The following is a 21,119-nucleotide window of genomic DNA, read 5'->3' as shown; positions in this document are numbered from 1 at the left end:
GAAAGGGAGTGACCTTTCACACCTTTTTCGTGGCTTTTAAAATCCACGCACGGCGGTTGCTCACTGATCTCATAGGCCGTATCATTGTTGTGGCTTGACTGGAGCAGGGTGTGCCCTGCCATACGCCCAGTTCGGTTGTGCTTCCGTTCTTTGGTACTTCGTGTGCACACTCACACGTGTGTACCTTACTTCATATGCGCCCTACCATGACTGGGTTCGAAGCATTCATTATAACAGTATGGCGATTTAAAAAGCATTTATTGTATCTGGAAGCAGTTTCTATTGGGAGGGCCAGAAAATTGTAAATGCGCTGAAATGTGGTTGTTATACCCAACAGATATCTATATCTGAAATCGTTTAAGGGGTTTGACTGTAGTAATAACATATTCAATGTGTTCTTGACCTCACCTATTTATGCTTTAGCTTTAACACTCCAGTCCTATGCCTAAATCACAGGCATTCATCCCAGGATTTGGAAGTCCATAGATCCATCAGCTTGATAGGAAGGTGTTTGTACTAATGAACCTGTCACACCTTTATTTGTCGGATGGTGCAAATGCATGACCTACCAGCTGTTAATGGGGCTAGTTTAAGTTTGCAAGTGTTCAAATAAAATATCAGTATTGTGTTGATTTCTTGGCTGTCTTTGTCAAGAGGACTTGAGGAAGTCCTAAAAAAAAAGTGAGACAATTGGTGACCCTCTGTTGTGCTTTCAGGTCCAAGCTTCAGTACAATGCAGCCCTGCTTCACTTGCCCATAGGGCTTGAGGGAAACCACAGTGGGGTGGTGGACCTGATCCATCGCCGAGCCATCTACTGTCGTGGGGAGCATGGGTAAGTATGGGAGGAAGATTCTTCCTTATCTTTTCCCGAAGTCTGACAGTGCGAGAACCTGCTGCTATGAATCTATGGCTGTGGTGTTCTGCTGTTGACAAGGAGGTGATGGGTTCTATATTCCACCCGCCTCCCAATGGAGGCAGAATGTAAATAATGGCTCCTGTACCATGCTTTGGGTGCACATTAACCCTTTGATCGCCATTGCCGAGTGTACTTGTGCGTTTTCAGTGCTTCCTGTGCCACTACAGAAGCAACTGGTGCAACAAAGTACATTGTATGCCTTTTGCATCTTTTATAGAGAGATCATCTAAACCTGCAAAACTTGTAAATTAAATTTCTGATTGCAGGTGCACCAAATGTCTCAGTGATCTGTTACTTTGCTTCAGCAGGGCAGCTATGGTGAACCAGTGTAGAAGGTCCATCCACTTTCACAGAAGTTATTTATAGCCATTAATGAGTTATGAACAAATAAAGAACAAGGGATAGCCCATGTCTATGTAGCATGGAATGTCTGCTGAACCAACACACGAAGAAAAAAAGAAACGGCCAGGGCTGATGATCGATAGGGTAACCATGGCCATTGTGGCAGGTTTGTCCACCCAGACTATGACAGACAAAGAAATTTAGGATACGTTCACAAATACTGAAATAGGAGAAAGTGACAGAAAAAACTTGCTTCTATGTAGCATGAGATGTACACTGAATCAACATACGGAAATACCCCTAGGGGCTGTGGACCAGTACCAAAAAAAATACCGGCAGTCACAGGGTTAAAGGGACACTAAAGAAAAACACTAAATAAGTTTAGGCAGATGAATAATACTTTAAAAGCTACATTATTGTTGCCTTCAATTCAATGTGATGATTACTGGAGGAGAAAATGAATGTCAAAGTTTCATTTTTGGAATTTCAGAGCCGGTACATCAGTGTGAGATCAAGGATTTTGTGCTATTTTTTCGTATTTTGGCCGTTGCTCAGTAAATGTTCTTAAAGCTTCCTAAGTTCAGTCCATGGCTTTTTTAGAACACATTGTAGTCCCTCTTTAATGATAAAAGGCTAACTAAGCCCATGCATACGCCGTCACAATTCATGAAGTCTGGAATGCAAGAACTTCAAGGTGGCATTCGTCACCCACCTTTTGCTTTTGCATATTTTGTGGCTTATCTGCCTAGCTTCTTCTCATGTTAAGAGTGGAGTGTTGTGATATTGTGGAAGCGTAATACAGCTGAACAAATTTTCTCTTTAGTGTCCCTTTAAAGAATTGATCGCAGGGATCAAGATACATAGCCAAAGCCTGCATTGCACTGTCCACATACCTGTCAACTCCCTTGAATTTTTTGTAGTTTACAACTTTGGACTCAATTTACGATTTCGCAAATATTGTCAAATTTTATAAAAAAATAAGTTCTGCTCGCAAAAAGTGTCAAAGCCGTTAAAACGTGTGGCGGAGGAAATTGCAAAAGATCACGAGCCATCCCACTCTGCGAAGGTGGATGACCAGCTAAAGCTGTATGGCACACGACACAGAAGTGACACAGAATTTTGAACAAAGGTACAAGCACATTCATTGTCTTGATCGGTGGTCATTGTGACGAAAAGTACCCACACACATTTGTTTTTATACATCCGCATTCATTCATGTTATATACTTCGTGTTTTCATTTCGCAATATATTGAGGCAGAGAATTTGAGACTGAAATCACTGCAGCGACTGGCAGTGGGCCAGTGCTGTCGGCACCTTTGCTGGGGGAGGGGCAGTATCGGAATGCTGGCAAGCTGAGCACAAACAGAGCCAGCTATGGAAGACGACGACGAATGTGCGAGCAGTGGCACGAGCCATTGCTGATGATGATAGTTATTGCTAACAAAAAGAGTTGTTGACAAACACAAAAGATGCACGGAACCCTAGCCATAGACAGCTTCACTGCAAAAATGCATTCAGAAAATCGGGAGGACACTTAAGCTTCGCCTTTAAGAGTGAACACGATAGCATTCAAAGACCCCTGACTGCTTCTCACACTTCCTGGCAACTGCAGCTTATGTAACCATAATGTTTACCAGAAAATGCTGGTGCTGAACGCTATCCACGAAGGCGAGCTTTCTCATAGAAACGGCAAGCGATGCTGCAGAGACGAGCCCCATCTGCAGCTGTTGCAAGAAAACGGGTGTGCCTGCTGGTGCATGCAAATATCGTAGGTCAAGCCGCCCTATGAGTGGTAGAAGTGCTGGAAAAGGGGTTTGTGTTTGAGTTTCCACAAAACAGAATTATGTTTTCTCATATACTCAAACTACAAACTTACGCTATCTTGTCTGCAGATTGTGTTTAGATTGTACGTTATGATTTTCCTGAGGCACGTTACTTTGAGGGATTCAACTTGTTCCGTAACGCCTCTGCACCACTCGGATGGCCTGCGTGGTTGTGGTTCGGAATGACTTTTTGCGAAGTGATCTCCGATGCCGACATCAGATTTTTTGCGACACGGGGCCCTTAGCGCAATTATGTTCAAACGAAATTTCGATGCTACCTGCTCTACCCTCTTGTAGCAGCTCGAGGCACCATATACCCGAAGGTTACTTATGCCAAACAAGTTCATTCAGACAAGTTCCCGAAGCATGCAGCGGGATGCCAAATAGGCAACAGTGCAGTCGTTGAAAAAGTCACTGTTATCTAAAATTAATGTGTTGCCTGCCTCTCTCTGCTGTTCCAAGTTTGCTGTTGCTTGTGTGCTGTGTCAAAATAAACCAGTGTCTGTGAACTGCCCGTACACCTGTAAAAGATGTAAAAGAGTCGTGTCTACAAAAATGTTACGAATCTTAAGGCTCACGGGTTGGCAAATACAGTTGAACCTCATTGATATGTTCTCGTTGCGCACGTTCTTCCGGCGCCAGCCTTCACAATTGAGAACACAAAAAATGACTAAATAGAGTTATGCTCATATTTTATTGGTTCATACATTCCCGGAAAACAGGATTTTTCGGCACCAACGATGAGTCACCTCACAGCGATCATATGATACCTTTTCTGGCCGCTAGATCCCATGTAAGCAAGAAAATGCGCGAGGCGCGCGTGATTCGGAATACTCTATAGCTGCCCGCCGCAGCAGCTTCACCTCAATACTTGCCTTCCCATCTGGTTGATTGATTGATTGATTGATTCTTTATTGGTTTATCACATAGATGCGATGGGAGGCGAAGGCAAAAGCCATTCAAGGATTGCTTGAGGGAGTCCTTCGCCCCCATACTGGCAAAGACAACAGCAGAGGCGCACACATTTTGTTCACGTGGTCGTACACTTTAACAAAACTATCATATTAAACACAACATTCTCATACCCTTTGACAAAACCATAATATTAAACACATCATTAGTTGCTGCCCTACATAGGGCATCATGCGTTAACATACGTAACTTCACCTCAGCGTCGAATGACATCACAACATTTCATAACAACATACTTGTAGTAATAATGGGGTTGAAACAATATAATTAAATACCAATCATAAACAGCTCTAGAGGTCAATGTTAGGCAAGAAAGAACGTGGACAAGTTCGATAATTTTTCTTTGCGATTATCGATTTGTTTTTAATTAAACTCATTTAGTAGACGTGAAAGTTTGTTTTTAAGCATTTGCCCACCATAGCCAGTGCGACAATACGGAACATTCCATATTTTTGTTGTTCTTGTGTTATGTGATACTTCCTTCGGATGGAGATTTACTAAACCCATGAAGAGAGAAGTATGATAGTCATAGTTAAGGCAATACTCAGGCAACAATTTATACTCATATGTGTCTTGTACTCTAATTATTTTAAATTTTTTAAGGAGCTCCACAGTAGGATGTCGGAGTGGCACATTTTCAATTATTCTCAACACTCTTTCTTGCATTACTAATAATTGTGCGAAATGCGATTGTGTAGTAGTCCCCCAGACCAAATGACAATAGTTTAGATACGAAGCAAAGAGGGCATTATAGATCAGCAATTTTATTGACTTCGCAATTAACTAGCGGTTTCGGTTCAGAATTCCCGTTATTGCACCTAACTTTTCTAATATCGCATTGATATGCTCATCCCACTGCAGTGATACTGAAAAATGCACACCAAGTACTTCAATAGAGCTAACTAGCTCTATCTCTGAGCAGCGAAAAACTAGGTTACCTACTACTGATACCTGCCTACCAATAGAATGAAACATCACAGCCTTTGTTTTCTTTGTATTTATATTTAATTGGTTATTAGCTGACCACGTACTTAATTCCTCTAAAATGGCATTACCTTGTGGGGATGCGCGACTCTCGCGCGTCCTCTGATATCTTGTTTTCCCGCATAGCCAGCGGCGGTCGGAGTGGTTGAAGCGCAGTGCGAGAGAGGGCGCGAGTGTTGCGCTGTGGTGGGGTTACTTGGGCGCAAAGGAGAACACGCTCGCTCTTGGGCGGCGGACCGGCAAGGCGGTGGACGTCCCGCGCGTGCGCCGATCTATGCTTCTGCGAGACCGTCTCCCTTGGCCGCCTTCGAACGCGCCACCGTTCGCGAGACCGTACATGTGAACGACCAGGCGTTGGGATCCAGCATGGGGCGAACATATTTGCTCGCTATCCGGTCGCGGTGAGTCGGACTTCTAGATTTGTCGCGCGCCCATCGGCATGTTTTGTGGATAGCAACTCTGCTAGCAGGCATTGATCTATGAAAGGTGCAATAAATGCCCTTGTGATTGTTTGCACTACTGTGTTGTCGTTCCTTTGTCCCAAGAGCACGGAGGAGAACCCACAACCTTTATGAAAAAGTTTGGCAACTGATGAAGACGAAACAAATATGTTAGTGTTATAAGCATAAATTATAAATTTACCTTCTGAAGATATATCGACTATGTAATTTACATATAAATTAAAGATCGAAGGCCCGAGAATGCTACCCTGCGGTACTCCTGAGATTATTTGCTTTCTGTCGGATACTATTTCATTCATCGACACGAACTGATGTCTTTCCGAAAGATAACTTTTCAGTAGCATCAGGGGAAGCCCACGAATGCCATAGTGACTTAATTTGTCAAATAAAATTTTATGATTTATGTAAAAATCAACAAATACACCAAGAACAAATTGTTTTTGTTCAAATTTCTCCAATTCTTTCTAGTCGAGAAGAGCTAGTTCTGTTGATCAATTCTTTATAAATCCATACTGGCATTTCATTATCACGTGCTTGTTACAGAAAGAATATAGTCGATTTTAGATTATTCTCTCTAAACCTTTAGAAAATATAGGCAGTATCGACACTGGTCTATAATTGGAGATGTCTTTTTGTCTCCTTTCTTATATAAAGCCACTACACGAGCCACTTGCATTTTGGATGAAGTACATAAGTTATATATATATATATATGTGTGTGTGTGTCAGCACAGGAGCAATTTTATTTATTACATATTTGACTGGCCTTACTTGCAGCCCATCAGCATTGTAACTACGGCTGTTCTTGAAGCCCAAGAAAACAGCACAAACTTTATGTTCTACTGTTGCTTCTAAAAAGAACGTATTTACATTATGAGGATCAAGAGCTGTGTAGGATACATGTGGGCCAGTGTCAAAATCTCGTTGCATCAAATAGTTGTCAAACATGTTGACCATACGGTCACCACTAACTGTTCCTTCACCGTGCAAGACTTCTGTCGCCGGTTCCTTCCTATCACTTCGTCCTATAAATGAATTCAGTTTGTTCCATAATACGTCGGTTTGTTTACAACAGGAAAAAAAAATAGATCAAAGTAATGCATTTCCTTTGATTTTTTAAGTTCCTTATCTAAGGCATTTCGAAACAGCCTAAATGCAACTAGGTCTACTTCTTTACACGTACACATAAACTTCTTAAATAAATGGTCTTTTTTGTCAATCTTGCGCAAAAGCTCACGTGCTATCCATGGCTTTCGACAGCCTTTCACCCTTTCTGGACGTTTGTTGATGAAGTGTTTTTTGTATACTGCTTAGAAACAACTAAAAGAAGTATCATAAGCCTCATTGGCATCAGTAGAATGAAAAATATTGTCCCAACACACGTTACTTATATCCAAATAGAAAGTATCCAGAGCTGTTTGCAAGACACACTGGAAACCAGAACAGGGTGTCTACCAACCGGGAAAACCGGGAATTCTCAGGGATTTTGAGTAGTCTGAAAAAACTCAGGGAATTTGTGCCTCTATCAGGGAAAACTAGCTGTAATTTTATTGAAAGGGTCCAAAGTAGCGGTAATGCACGCGTGAGTAACAGACAGGAATCGTAATGAATCGTCTTTGACGTCCTGTCGTCGGCTGGAGGAGTTGACAGTGTGCTGTCAACGACCGACTTTCCGGATTCCCGATAACTTGGACGGCTACGCGGCACCTACACGCACCCCTTAGAGTCAATGCATCAAAACGTCTAAAATTTCGGATGCAAGAACTCTTTGCCGTCCGATTTTCCGGACGTTTTGCTGTGGCCGCAGGAGCGAAACGGCATTAGTCAAAGCCACCACCACTGCCATTTTGATTACCTCGCCGCCTCGAACCGGCGCTCTCGCACGCAGATCCGCTGGCAGCCGTAGCCACCACTACGGCAACGCTAGGCCTAGCTGCTTCGGCGTTCGCTATGAAACTTCATGCCGCTGTGTGCCGTGTTCTTTATTGAAAGAATTCGCTACTGTCAGCAATTGCACGGATTCCGCCGTTGTGGTCCTCGCGATTGGCTTATAAGCTTGGAAAGCACAATGCATTGCATAATGCCGGTTCTTCGAAAGTCAGCTTCGCCTTCGTACAGAAATGTTACGTGGTGAAGGATACTCAGTATTGCAGTGAAGCATAACAAGCGTGGAAAGGGGACACGGGACACGGTATGTATTCCTTAATTATAAACGCATGCACCCGGTATTTCCTTTCACAGTAGAAGCACCGATATGCCTAATACGTGTACCGACAGGCCTTCAGAGCGTTTTAGAATGTGCCTGTGGCGGTTTGAGCTCTTAAGGGCAGTAAATGACAACCATTTATTTTTTCCGACTCGCCGATTTTTCGGATGTTTTCGTGGACCCTAGGGAGTTAAAAAAATCGAACGTGAACTGTGCAACTGACGAAGAAGATGCTTCAAATGGTCCGTGGGATGAACGAGTGGCGGAAGGAAGACAAGAACATAAAGTACCTATGCATTGAGGAATGAATGGGAAAGGAAGCGTGCTGCCGCCGTTTTGAAGGAGCTTAAGCTCCAAAAACTGTGTTGGCTGATGCCGAAATGCAGGTGTCCCTAATCCAAACCAAAACAAATTCTTTAAGGGGGGACACTGGTCAGAGACATATTTTCTTTACTGACAGTCCAAATATAATGAAACTAGGCACATATATTAAGTTTTTTCTGCTGATTTCAAATATGCAACTGTTTTTCTTGTAGATCAATTAGTTCCCGAGATATTAGAAAATTATTGCTATTGTCTGCCCAAACAATAGAAAAAAAATTACTCATCAGAAATTCAAATTTTAACATATGGGTAGATACTACAATGTTTAAGGAGTGCAACGCTGAAAGCAGTTTTCAAATTGGGCTAACATTAGAGATTTAGCAGCCCACTGAACTTTGTGCTCCCAACATGGCGACTGGACAAGAAAAACAATGCAGAAAAAAAATTCCTAGAGATAAAAATAAAAAATCTGCTTCCAGCGCTGCATCCTTTATAGTTTCAGCTTCACATTGCAAAAAGAATTATAGTTCTAGCTGCTCTAGGTGCTGAGATATCTCTTGGGCAAACTTGCAACCAGACACAAAACAAAGTTTTGAGAAAAAGGCAAAAAACAAACAAAACTAAGTTTATCAAGTACAAGCAAAAAATAATTACATGTTTACATCTCCAAAGGGTTAATAAGCCCCAGGCATGTAATCAGTCTGTTTTTTTTCACCAACGTGGCGATTTTTCAAGGCCTGCTGCATATTTTCTCTACATGCACGCTTGCATACTGATGCTCGGCTTCTGCGCAGGTCTTTTTCGAGCATGTGCTTTTCGCTTTGGGCACTTGCGTTGAGGCTCAGCTCAGTGAGGATGGCTGCTGAGGTTCTTGCATTCCCGCTGTTGAATTTCATTACGGCTTCGGCCACAGCAGCCTCCACCGTAAACAATGAGGCATGCGACCGCTTGGGAGAAAGTGCCCATATCATTGAATGTAGACTCTCGTTGTTATTTTGAGTCTTCCCACGCAAGCATCGTTCCAGGAGTTTCTTTTCTGAAAGGCGCTCAAATATGGGCAGCAAGGCCTCACCGACATGGGGAGGCAGATTGCGGGGGTGCCTTGGGGCAGGCTCACCTCTGGCTTTTGCCGCATTCTGTTTGCACCACGAGCTAGGCCCTGGTGGGCAAAATGCGTGGTTGGCCTTGGTGTCGTTGGCAGTGATATGATAGAATGTGGCCATCACTGCCCTGTTCATTGCATCCACGTCTTTGTGGGTTTTCAGTGCCCACCCATAATATGAGCTGATTCTGTTGATCAGCTCTCCCGTAAGTTTGCCCCGTCCACCGAGGCTGTTGGAGCCAGAGCCCTTATGCTTGGCTACTGCGTTTCTTAGTGCTGTGCCCATGCGCTTCTCGACATGGTTCACACAGTCCTCTTTTTCAATGGGTATGTATCCATACACCTTTTCTTCCACTAAAGCAAGGTAAGTCCTGCTGTCGCCGTCGCAGAGAACAGTGGTGTAGCGCATGTTGTGGCGCTCGAGCGACCTCTTGAAGAGAATCAGCGCGGCCTCCACCTCCATCTCACCTGCCTTCTTCGTCGTATTTTTTTGACAGACATGGCTGGCTGCCCATGTTTCGTAAGAAGGGTCACCCTCCTTCGGGCCCGACTCGCATCCGGCACAGTAGTTGCTTAGGACAACATAGTCCAGCACCAAACCGCTGAAAAGTTCGATAACCGTGCCGACGCCAACATGCGATGAATGTCCGCGCGTCATCCAGGATCCATCGTAGGAAACTGCGATGTTTCCCGGATTGCTTACGTGCAGTTCGGCGTACAGGTCGCGAACCGACTGCGCGCACTTGCTGACGAGCTTTTGGGCCGCGCGATTGGCAGCAGGCGTCAGCTTTGTTTTCACATATGCCTGCCACGTTTTTGTGTGCAGGCCTCGATGGCTCACATTCATTGCCGCGAACACGTCGTTCAAAGCCGTTTGGCGATTGCCAGTGGCCTGCATGGCACGCGCGGCGAGGACATTCACAATAAACGGATTCACTTTCTGAGTGCCGTCGACGCGCGGCGAGCTCCATGCCGACGACGTCTTATCGCAATTATCGCACACAAGGTGCAACTTCACCGCAAGTCCATATTCCCGTTCGTCTCTCACTACTTTGACGCCACCACTGCACGTTTTGCATTTCGCGGACTCTAGTAAAGCGTTCACCGCATCCAAGCACAGAATGGTGAATGGAGTTCCGCCGAGTGGTTGGGCGTCGGCGCTGTCAGCGAGAAGTTCTTTTTTTCGCTCTGTTGCTGCAGTCGATCCAAGTTTCTCCGTTTTGTCTGCCGCTTTTCTTCGCTGCTCTTCTGCTTCCGAGGGCTGCAGAAAGGTCGTGTCGTGGCGTACCCGGCTCCTGTCGTTGCCGCCGGTGCCGCTTTCGGACGTCGGACAAGTTAGGCCTACCGTGGTGGCTTCGACGACGCCGTCATCGGACGCTTGAAGTTCGACGTCTTGAGTATCCCGTGGTGTTGCGGTGCCCTTTTTGAAGTTCTCGCTGAGCGAACGCTTCACCGCCTTCCCGAAAGGATGTTTGGAGCGAAATTTCACAGCTCGTCGATGCATCGCGTGTACCGCTCCGCTGTCAACACAAGAACAAATGGCGCTCGCTTGCGCACTGCAGCTCCGGCCGAGCGCGTCGAGCAGACGACGAAGGCGGCTTCAGCCAACCGTGTAGCGCCCTCGCGTCACGTGCCTCGAGTAACAAATAGGGGTGCGCGTCGGGACCTTTTTTTGGCGCGTTTTTTTTCTCTGGCCAACGAACGGGCGGAGACATGAATGGCGGGAATTTGAAGAGGGAAAGCTGCTCTTTCAAGAGAGACCAAGATGGCTCCGATAGCCCGAGTGGTACAGGAGCTGCGCGTCACAGTAAACTGCCGTTTTTGGCATCCATTACCGCTGAAATTTGGTGAACAGTGACAATATAAATTGATATTGCGCGTAAAATACTTAATTTAGAAGCGTGAAACCTTGCAGACAGGTGAAGAACTGGCAGCAGGTTTCGAAAATACAATTTTCAAAAAATCGATTTTTCGACGATTTTTCGGATTCTAAGACCCGTGTCCCCCCTTAAAACAATGAAACAAAACACTGAGGTGTTGTGCGCGGGCTGAGAGTATGTCAGGACAGTTGAGGTCGACACACTAGCAATTGAGAGAGAATCTCACTTCTGACAAAGTTCGGGCCTCATACCAACGAGCTTGCTATCAATTGATAGAGGTAGCTCATATTTGAAAATATTTGCTTCTATATCTATCTCCTTTTTATTCGTACTTGAGTATGTCCGACTCGATTTGCATTTTTTTAAACATTTTATTTGCTGTGCATTTTACTAACCCCTGCCTTTATTCTATGTTTGACTAACGTAAACGCTACTCCTTAGTATTCAAATTAGATTAAGTCATTCTTTTTTTAAATTTTTTCGTATGCTTACTAGAGAGTGACAGCATCAGGCAATACTGGTTTCAGCCTGTCTTGACATAAAGCACAGTTCTGCATCACTCAGGGAATTTTGCGAAGGCACTCAGGGAAAACCCGGAAAACTCAGGGAATTTGGAAATGTCAACTTGGTAGACACCCTGCAGAAGCAACATCAGTGTCCACTCTAGGACTGTCGGTCTTAATACAACAGCATATTAGCCTATGGTCGCTGATGGTGTACAAGAGCACTCCTGTTGTAACCAAGGGCTTAATTTGTTATAAACAAATCAATAATAGTCTGCGAACACATGGTAACGCTTGTGGGAATATATACTACGTTTTTTACAGTTACAGCATGAAAGCAGATTTTCGAACTGAAATTTTTTTACATTATCGCAATTCATATCTGTATTGCCGTCTCCGCCGATGACAACATTATACTGATTTTCATTTACAAATGTAAGCACGTTATCTAAGAAACCAAGAAAAGGACGCATGTTGCCATCTGGAGGATGATAACAGGAAACAGTGACGACATTGCTAAAAAGACCACACACTACTTTGTAATCATAGCTACACAAGAAAACTCGTCAACCAGAACTGCTTTAAAAGAACTATTGAGTAACAAAGACACGCCTCCACCTCGTCGGGCTAGCCTATGCACGAAGAACGTTTTCATGTCGGAAATTTGAAAAACATCCAAGTCATATGATTGCCAGGTTTCTGTGAACATAATAATATCAAAGCAGTAATTCATCCTCTTAAAAAGACATTCAAGTTCCGTGACCTTGTTTCCAATGGACTGCACATTTAAGTGAAAGCCCCGAATAAAACCACTGTGCTTGTTATCAAATTCTCGGACTAATTCAGTGAGTCTAATACATCCTAAGGAATCCATTGCAAGTCGTGTAATATGTTGCACAAGCAGATATGCTGACAAAATAGAAAGTCAGTCACACAGGGTAGTCAAGTCATCCTCGCCCCTGATGACTACAGCTGGTTCCCCGTTCTTTCTGCACACCAGGACTTTCCCGTTCGAGTGCCATGCATAATCATACCCAACTTTTGTGGCCCATGCTCTTGCTATCCCAAGGTGAATCCTTGCATGTCTAGTCATGTTCTCTGTTATATAGAGGCCCTCACTAGACCGTCGGAGAGCCTTCCTCCTCACCAGCCAGATGTAATGTGTGTCCTGGTGCACAGAGCGAATGATCACTCCCTGTATCTTGCCCGACTTGGATGCCATCCTGTGAAGGGCGGAAATGTCTGTACGAACAAGTTTACGAACACCCAACTTTCTAGCGACATCATTGACTTTAGATAGAAGGTCCTCCCCCTCTTCCTCAGGTATTCCGTGGATTTCAATATTCAAGCGCCACTACGCCATTCAAGGTCGTCAACGTCAAGCTGTAGCTGGGCAAGACTTTTAGCATTACAGGCTTTCTCAATTTTATCAACTCGTCCATGAATGCATTTTATCTCGTTCTTGTGCTTGTTTAGATGCTCCTGAATGTTATCAAATTTATCGGAGAGCAGTTGAGCTAGCCTTTCCACTTATCTGACTTTGTCAGTCAAAGGGAGGAGAGAGGTTATCTTCTTGCTCATTTCTACTATCATGTGTTTGATTTCGGCATCTCCCAACAGTTCTACAGTAGGTGCATTGCCCTTCGTACCGTCCGGCCTGCAAGCCTCACACTTCCAGTTCTTCCTCTTAGTATCGCCTTTGGTCGCAAATGCTTCTTTTGTCATGCCCAAACGGACCGTGCCATGAAAGCTAAATTCACAAACGCTGCATGTAATAACATTCTTGTCATCATTCATTACAGCTCGGCAAGTGTAACACTTAGGCATGCTTGCAACTCAATGTATCAGCACAATGGCACAAAACAACACAATGGGTGGCAGTGGCGACAGTAAAAAACAAAAATAAAGAGCTAGAAGCGTGCACACAGCACACACAGGAGAAAGTGCCAACGCACACTCAGTTTCTCATTTCGATACCAGCAAATGTTCTCCAGAATCATCGCAAGCGGCATTCACAGCCATCGCCGCCAAACCTATTGTGATAAGCATCTTCACCTGTCTCTTTTACAGTGCATGGTGCGTAGTGCCATTGGTAGCGTACTGCAGGATTTTAGTAGGCGATAATACAAACGTGCCGCCGTTCCCTGCTGCAGGCAGTGTGATGTGGGCATCACGTTTCGCTTCGGCGGCATCCGGCGTGTCCCGCCAGCTTGATTTCGTTTTGGTTTCCTGTCGCCTTCTTAAAACACCACGCACTGGGAAAAACAATGTGTGTCTCGGGCTGCTGGAGCACCATCAGCTCAGCACGCATTGCCGTCTTGTGCCGCTACAATCTGCGTGACGCTTCGCATTACGCAGATGTCGCCAGTATTTCAGTCTGGGAAATTTTTTTAGTTACTTCGGATCGCAGGTTTTACTAGTTAGTAAGTTTTTTCTCGCATTTTTTTTCCAGAGCGTATAAACGAGGTTTTACTGTATCATTATAATCAACAGCCTATTTTATGTCCACTGAATGACGAAGGCCTCTCCCTGCAATCTCCAATTTCCCCTGTACTACGCCAACCGATTCCAACTTGTGCCTTCAAATTTCCTCATTTCATCACCCCACCTAGTTTTCTGCCGTCTTCGACTGCGCTTCCTTTCTCTTGGCACCCGTTCTGTAACCCTAATGGTCCACTGGTTATCTAACCTGCCCATTACGTGGCCTGCCCAGCTTCATTTTTTTTTATCTTAATGTCATTTAGAATATCTGCTATCCCCATTTGCCCTCTGATCCATACCGCTCTCTTCCTGTCACTTAACATTATGCCTAACATTTTTTCTTTCCATCACTCTTTGCACGGTCCTTCACTTGTTCTCGAGCTTCTTTGTCAGTCTCCAAGTTTCTGCCCCATATGTGAGCACCGGTAAATGCATTGATTGTACACCTTTCTTTTCAATGATAGTGGTAAGCTTCCAGTCAGGATTTGGCAATGTCTGCTGTATGCACTCCAAGCCACTTTTATTCTGTAAATTTCCTTCTCGTGATCAGGCTCCCCTGTGAGTAATTGACCTAGGTAATATTCCTTCGCAGGTTCCAGAGGTTGACTGGTGATCCTGAACTCTTGTTCCCTTGCCAGGCTATTGATCATTATCTTTGTCTTCTGCATAATAATCTTCAACCCTACTCTTGCACTTCCTCTGTTAAGGTTCTCAATCATTTGTAGTAACTCGTCGCCTGTGTTGCTGAACAGGACAATGTCATCTACAAACTGAATGTTGTTGAGGTATGCGCCGTTGATCTTCACTCCCAAGCCTTTCCAGTTTAATAGCTTGAATACTTCTTCCACACATGCAGTGAATAGCGTTAGAGAGATTGTGTCTTTTTGCCTGACCCCTTTCATTATAGTTATCTTTCTACTTTTGTATGTGGGAAATCAAGGTAGCTGTGGAATCTTTTTAGATACATTTGAAGATATTGACGTGAGCCTCATGTATTCCTTGATTACGTAATGCCTGTATGACTGCTGGTAGTTCTACTAAATCAAATGCCTTTTCATAATCTATGAAAAACCATATAGAGAGGTTGATTGTACTCTGCAGATTTCTTGATTACCTGATTGATGACATGGATGTGATTCATTGTATAGTATCCCTTCCTGAAGCCAACCTGTTCTCCTGGCTGACTCAAGTCAAGTGTTGCCCTTATTCTATTGGAAATTTTCTTGAATTTTTTATACAAGATCAAGAGAGAAGTTTAATGATACGAACTGCAGAGAGGTTGGCCTGAAGTATATTCCTCTATCCAGCTACTCTGCGTTAGGGGAATACTGGAAGTAAGCTAATGGACCTATAATTTTAGAGCGCAGCTCTTTGGCGTCCGTTCCTGGGTTTCGCGTCGTCGTCGGCCTCGTAACCAGCTCCGCCCCCCTTTCATCCCCCCAGCGCTAGCAGCGACCGACTGATACCGCTGGATGCCGCTGACGCCGCTAGAGAGTCAAGATAACGTGACTGCATAGAACACCGTCGCCGCCATGCAGAAAGAGGAGGAAAGGGTCCCCCCCCCCCCTGTTCTTGTGTGGCGGATAGGGTGCCCTTCAGTTGCCGACGCACCGGTTATTCGTTGTCCCTGAAACCAACTCCGCAGCTGGGGTTGACTCACTATCGGCGTCAGCGGCATCAGTCAGTCGCTGCTATCTCTTCCCTCCTCCCTTTATCGTGTTGTCCGCTTGCTGCGCGCGCTTCTGCCCCCATCGTTTGCCGCTGGGTGTACACGCCGCCCCCCTCCCCCCTCTTCCTGCGAGTCTCCGGTTGTCAAAGCGCCGGCTCGAACTTAATTCCTTTCTTCGCTCCTCCTCCAATGCAACCCCTGTGCGGTGGCAATCAGAGAGCCAGATCGGTGGCGGCGGATCTGTATATGTGCACCGCCCGAGCCGAAATTGCCGCTGCCGTTCGCCCTGTGCGGTGGCAATCAGAGAGCAAGATCGGTGGCGGCTTGACATAAAGACAAACAGCAATTTCCTAACACTTATGCGGGAGAACATCCCGTTCCTCTCGCTCGTAACGCGTCCCACGGCTGTGACAACCTCGCGAGGCACTCGTATAGATCTCGTCTTTGAGAATCAAGCATTGGTGTACCAAGTCGAACATATATCAGTCTATTTCTCCGACCACAAAGCTTCCTTCATGACTGTCAAGAACTGTTAGTGGAGTCTTTGTTAAAGGAATACGTGTGAAAAAAAAAAAAAAATTCTGTGATAGCGCATACATGTGTTGCTCGATTTCTTTGCCTCAATCTATCGAAAAGGTGAAACAGCTTATTTGCTGCGCTCAAATTTCGCATTAGGAAGTAACGTAATCGTCGGTAATTTTTTTTCAATTCTTTAACGTCTCCTTTTTTTGTGGTTTAGTATAATTTTGGCATTCTTCCAGTTCTATGGAACTCTTGAAGTCGTGGGACATTTCGGATAAAGTGCCACAAGCTTTTCAAGCATATCTCCTCCATATTTGATTAAATTGACTATTATTTCATCTTCTCCTGCCGCTTTCCCCCATTTCATATCTTGCATGGCCCTTCTAACTTCATCGCTTGTTATAGAAGGAGCCTCTGTAAGCTGTTCATTAATACTTCGAATTGAGGTATCGTGGCTGCTCTGAGTACTGTACAGGTCAGTATAGAATTCTTCCGCTGCTTTTACTATACCTTTGAAATTGCTGATGATGATATTTGCTTATATTTCGGTGAATACATCTTTGCTTGTCCTATGCCAAGTTCTCACTGATTTCATGCTGCGTCCATTTTTCACATCTTCCTCAGTCTTTCTCACGTTATAATTTCGAATATCCCTTACTTTCCCCTTGTTGATCAGTTTTGACAGTTCTGAAAATTTTATCTGATCTCTTGAGTTGGACACTTCAATTCTGTGAGTGTCCCTAATTTTTGATGCAGTGCAGGGAAGAGAGATTAATAAAGTTGTGATTTGCGATATTACCATTGTACCTTGTGCATAGTTCTTGAATAAGGGCTTTTATGTCAACAGGTCTGTTTTGTGTGCACTGCTGAGTTAGCAAGTCCCAGAATGACAGCTTTATTGCTTGGAGCAGCCTGTAGATGTGTACGTGTTGCTTATCACCTGCACATGCAAGATATGCTTTTGACCATGCCATGCCACGTAGCTGGCTATGAGTGCTTTTTCACAAAAGGTACATACTTGTCAGGCAGCGAGCTGCATTATTCTTTTCTGTGCATATTGTAGACTAGCTGAGTGCAACATTTATTTACACACAAGGAAGAAGGGATGCATATTTATTTATTTATTTATTTATTTATTTATTTATTTATTTATTTATTTATTTATTTATTGTACCTTTAAGGCCCATAGGTGTTACAGAAGGGAGTGGAACAAAATACAGAACATGTACAGATGACAGGTTATAATAAAAAAAACAAGAAATGCAGATTAACAAAAGTATTCTTCAATAGTAGCTCCAGAAGCAGATGTATCGGTTAGGTTAACAATTGAGGCCAGCAGATGATTTCATTCATTGGTAGTTTTAGAAAAAAATGAATAAAAAAATAGGTTCTTGCAACAATCTGGAACGTTCTATTTATGGTGATGAGCAGTACAAAATGATATGTATGCAGGTTCGGAGAAAAGTTCACTTTTTAATTTCGGATCGTAGTGATAAATATTGTGCAGAAGTTATAAGCGTGCGAGCTTCCTATGAGATGAGAGAAGAAGGAGGTTTAAAGTAGCCTTCATAGATGATACACTTGGTGTCCGAGAATAGTTAGTAAGAATGAAACGTGCGCTACAATTTTGTGTAGATTCTATTGCATTTGTTAAGTAATCCAGGCCAGGGTCCCAGACAGTATAAAGTTATATTGCCAGTATAAAGGAGGTTTATTACATGATAGACTGATGAAGGGTACAGCGCTTCACCGAGCACAGTCTCTAAGCTCGAGCATCTGCGGCACGCGATGCCGTTGGCAATCCTGCTGCCTATGTTCATGCGTTCTTCTTCATTGCAATGGCCCCATCGAAAAAAGGAACCGTCCTGGCGACTTCGTCTGAAGATGAGGCCGCAGAACCATGATACCGATTGAGCCGCTGGATGTGGACGACTTCACAGTTATAACGATGCATGTCAAACGGTGGTATGAGTAGCTCTATGAGGTAGTTCACAGGAGAAGTTCGCTGCAGAGCGCAGGATGGTCCGTCGTATTTAGGGAGAAGTTTTGAGGACTGAGGACATTCTTCAGCTTGTCTTGCGGCATCCAAGATTGGCAGGCATTCTGACGGGTCTGGGTGGTAGGGCAGAATGGTACCGATTGTATGAGAAGGATAAGGACCATAAAGAAGATAGAAGGAGGAGAAACTGGTAGTGGCTTACATTGTGGTATTGTAGGCGTAGGTGACGAACTGAAGAACTAGGTCCAAAATTGCAGTGGTCAGATGCAATGTACGTAGTGAGCATGTCACCAAGGGTGCGATTAAAGCGTTCCATGGCACCATTGGTTTGCGGGTGATAGGCGGTGCATGTGCGATGAACAATAGCGCATTCAGCAAGCAATTTTTTAACTACTTCAGACAGGAAGGCGCGGCCTCAGTTGCTTAGGAGTTCATGAGGGCTTCCATGCTGAAGCACAAAAGAGCGCAGTATAAAAGTGGCGATTTACTGCGCTGTAGCAGCTGGGAGGGCAGCAGTCTCTGCATAGTGTGTTAAGTGGTCGATGGCAACTATAATTCACCAGTTGCCAGACGCAGACAAAGGAAGTGGACCATATAAATTTACACCGACACAATCAAAAGGTGGAGATGGGCATGGCAGGGGTTGAAGTTCACCGGCTGGGAGGTGCAGTGGAGATTTCCATTGCTGACATTCGCGGCAAGAGCGGACGAAGTTCCGAACGAAGGTGTACATCCCCCGCCAGTAGTATAGGTGCTGAAGTTGCTCATACGTCTTGAAAACGCTGGCGGGGCCACACTGGGGGTCCGAGTGAAAAGAGGAACAGATCTCTGATCTCAATGCTCTTGGGATGATGAGCAACCACGTACGTCCCTCTGGTTCATAGTTGCATCTGTACAGGAGCTGATCGCAGATGGCAAAATGAGGAACTTGGCGCCAAAGTGTTCGAGAGGCTGGAACTGTTGAGGTATCCAAGAGAAGGTCGAAAGGGATGCAATCCAGGGGTCATTATGTTGTTCAGCAGCAATGGTGTCAAGCTCAAGAGTCAACAACATGCTCTGACAAGGGGACTCACGAGTGGCCTCTAATGAGAGTGGTAAGCAGGAAAGAGCGTCAGCGTTCGAATGCTTCCGGCCGGAATGATGGACCATGCATATGTTGTATTCGTGGATTCGCAGGGCCCAGCGAGCAAGGCGGCCAGAAGGGTCTTTTCAATTCGAAAGCCAACACAGCGCATGGTGGTCGGTCACTGCATCAAAAGAGTAGCCATATAAATAAGGGCGAAACTTGCGAAGCGCCTAGACAATGGCCAAGCACTCTTTTTCCATGACGCTGTAATCGCCCTCCACCTTGGTCAGCGTGCAGCTCACATAAGCCACGATGTATTCTGCTTGACCAGGATGACGTGTGAGAACAGCACCTAGGCCTACACCACTCGCATCGGTATGTACTTCAGTAGGAGCTTGAGGGTCAAAGTGGCGACGAATAAGTGGCGTCGTGAGAAGACAGCGCAAGGCGGTGAACGCATGGTGGCAGGCAGGGGACCATGATGAGAGGTCTTTGGCGCCATGAAGCAGTTGTGTTAGGGGTGATAGTATCGATGCAAAATTTCGATTGAAGCGCTGGAAATAAGAGCATAAGCTGATAAAACTGCGAAGTTCTTTCAGTGTTGGGGGCTTAGGAAGCGTAGAGACGGCCCGCAATTTCTCAGGATCCGGAAGAATGCTATCCTTGGACACAATGTGGCCGAGGATCGTCAACTTGCGTGTGGCAAAGCGACATTTCTTGAGATTAAGCTGCAGACTGGCGTTGGTTAAGGAACTCGGTACATGCTGAAGGCGGCACAGGTGTGTTGCAAAATCAGGGATGAACATCACGATGTTGTCAAGGTAACATAGACATATCTTCCATTTAAGGCAGCGCAAAATGTTATTCATCATCCTTCGAATGTAGCAGGTGCATTGCAAAGTCCGAAAGGCATGACGGTGAACTCATATAGGCCATCTGGTGTAACAAAAGCAGTTTTTTGGTGATGGGGCTCCATCATCGGGAACTGCCAGTAGCCTGACTGCAAGTCCAATGAAGAGAAGAACTCGGCTCTTTGTAAGCAGTCCAGAGCATCATCAATGTGCGGCAATGGGTAACATCTTTCAGCATGATCTTGTTTAAACATCGAAAATCTACAAAAAGCATATGGAATCGTCTTTCTTTGTGACAAGTACCACAGGAGAAGCCCATGAGCTCTCTGAAGGTTTAATCACACCTCGACTGAACATGTGGTTGACCTGGTCGGCAATGACACGACATTCCGCAACGAATACGCGATACGGACGTTCGTGCAGCGGTGAGTGGGAGCCAGTGTCAATGTGGTGCTCGACTGTTGATGTGTGGCCTAAGAATGCTTGTGCGACGTCAAAAGAAGTTCAGAACTGCTGCAGAATGATCAGAAGCTGGGATCTCGCTACGAGGGTGTCAGATCCTCGGCGATGAATGGGCTGAAAACATCCGTAGATGTTGGATCAGGAGCAGAGAGGGCGCTCAGGTCAAGGACGACCATAGGGGATGCCTCGTAGAGGACGGATACAATCTGCATAGAAATCGATGGTCTTGACGTGGCCAAGGCATTCATGACAAAGCAGTGTGAGCGGGGATGAAAGCGTGTTATAAACGGGCATTGTGCTGAAACCGGCGGCGGGGTCGAGAGTAGCAAAAGGGCAGAGGCATGTCTTTTCGGGTAACAAAGAGGTTGGACGAGCATGGTGGTATATTGGTGTCCTCCTTGACAACAAGTTTAGCAGAAGAATGAAGATCAATGAAGGTGAGGTCACTGAGCTGGGTGAATTCAACCTCAGTGTCAACACAATCGATTACAGTTGATGACTTATTTTTCGGATGCCTAATTTTTCATACATGCTTGATTTTTCCGACTTCTTCCC

The 21,119-nt window shown here is 44.9% G+C and overlaps 1 protein-coding gene across 1 annotated transcript in view; it reads left to right on the top strand.

Moving 5' to 3' along the window:
• Nucleotides 1–21,119, top strand: part of mEFG1 (mitochondrial translation elongation factor G 1) — a 179,083-nt gene that overhangs the window by 39,820 nt on the left and 118,144 nt on the right. The window contains exon 6 of the mRNA XM_075682792.1: nt 717–833. Within this exon, the coding sequence (XP_075538907.1) occupies nt 717–833 (117 nt within the window). The remainder of the gene's footprint in view (nt 1–716; nt 834–21,119) is intronic.

The sequence above is a fragment of the Dermacentor variabilis genome, chromosome 2, assembly GCF_050947875.1.
Source record: "Dermacentor variabilis isolate Ectoservices chromosome 2, ASM5094787v1, whole genome shotgun sequence".
Taxonomy (NCBI): Eukaryota; Metazoa; Arthropoda; class Arachnida; order Ixodida; family Ixodidae; genus Dermacentor; species Dermacentor variabilis.
Note: the sequence above shows the minus strand (reverse complement) of the source record. Positions and strands in the feature narration are given on the sequence as shown.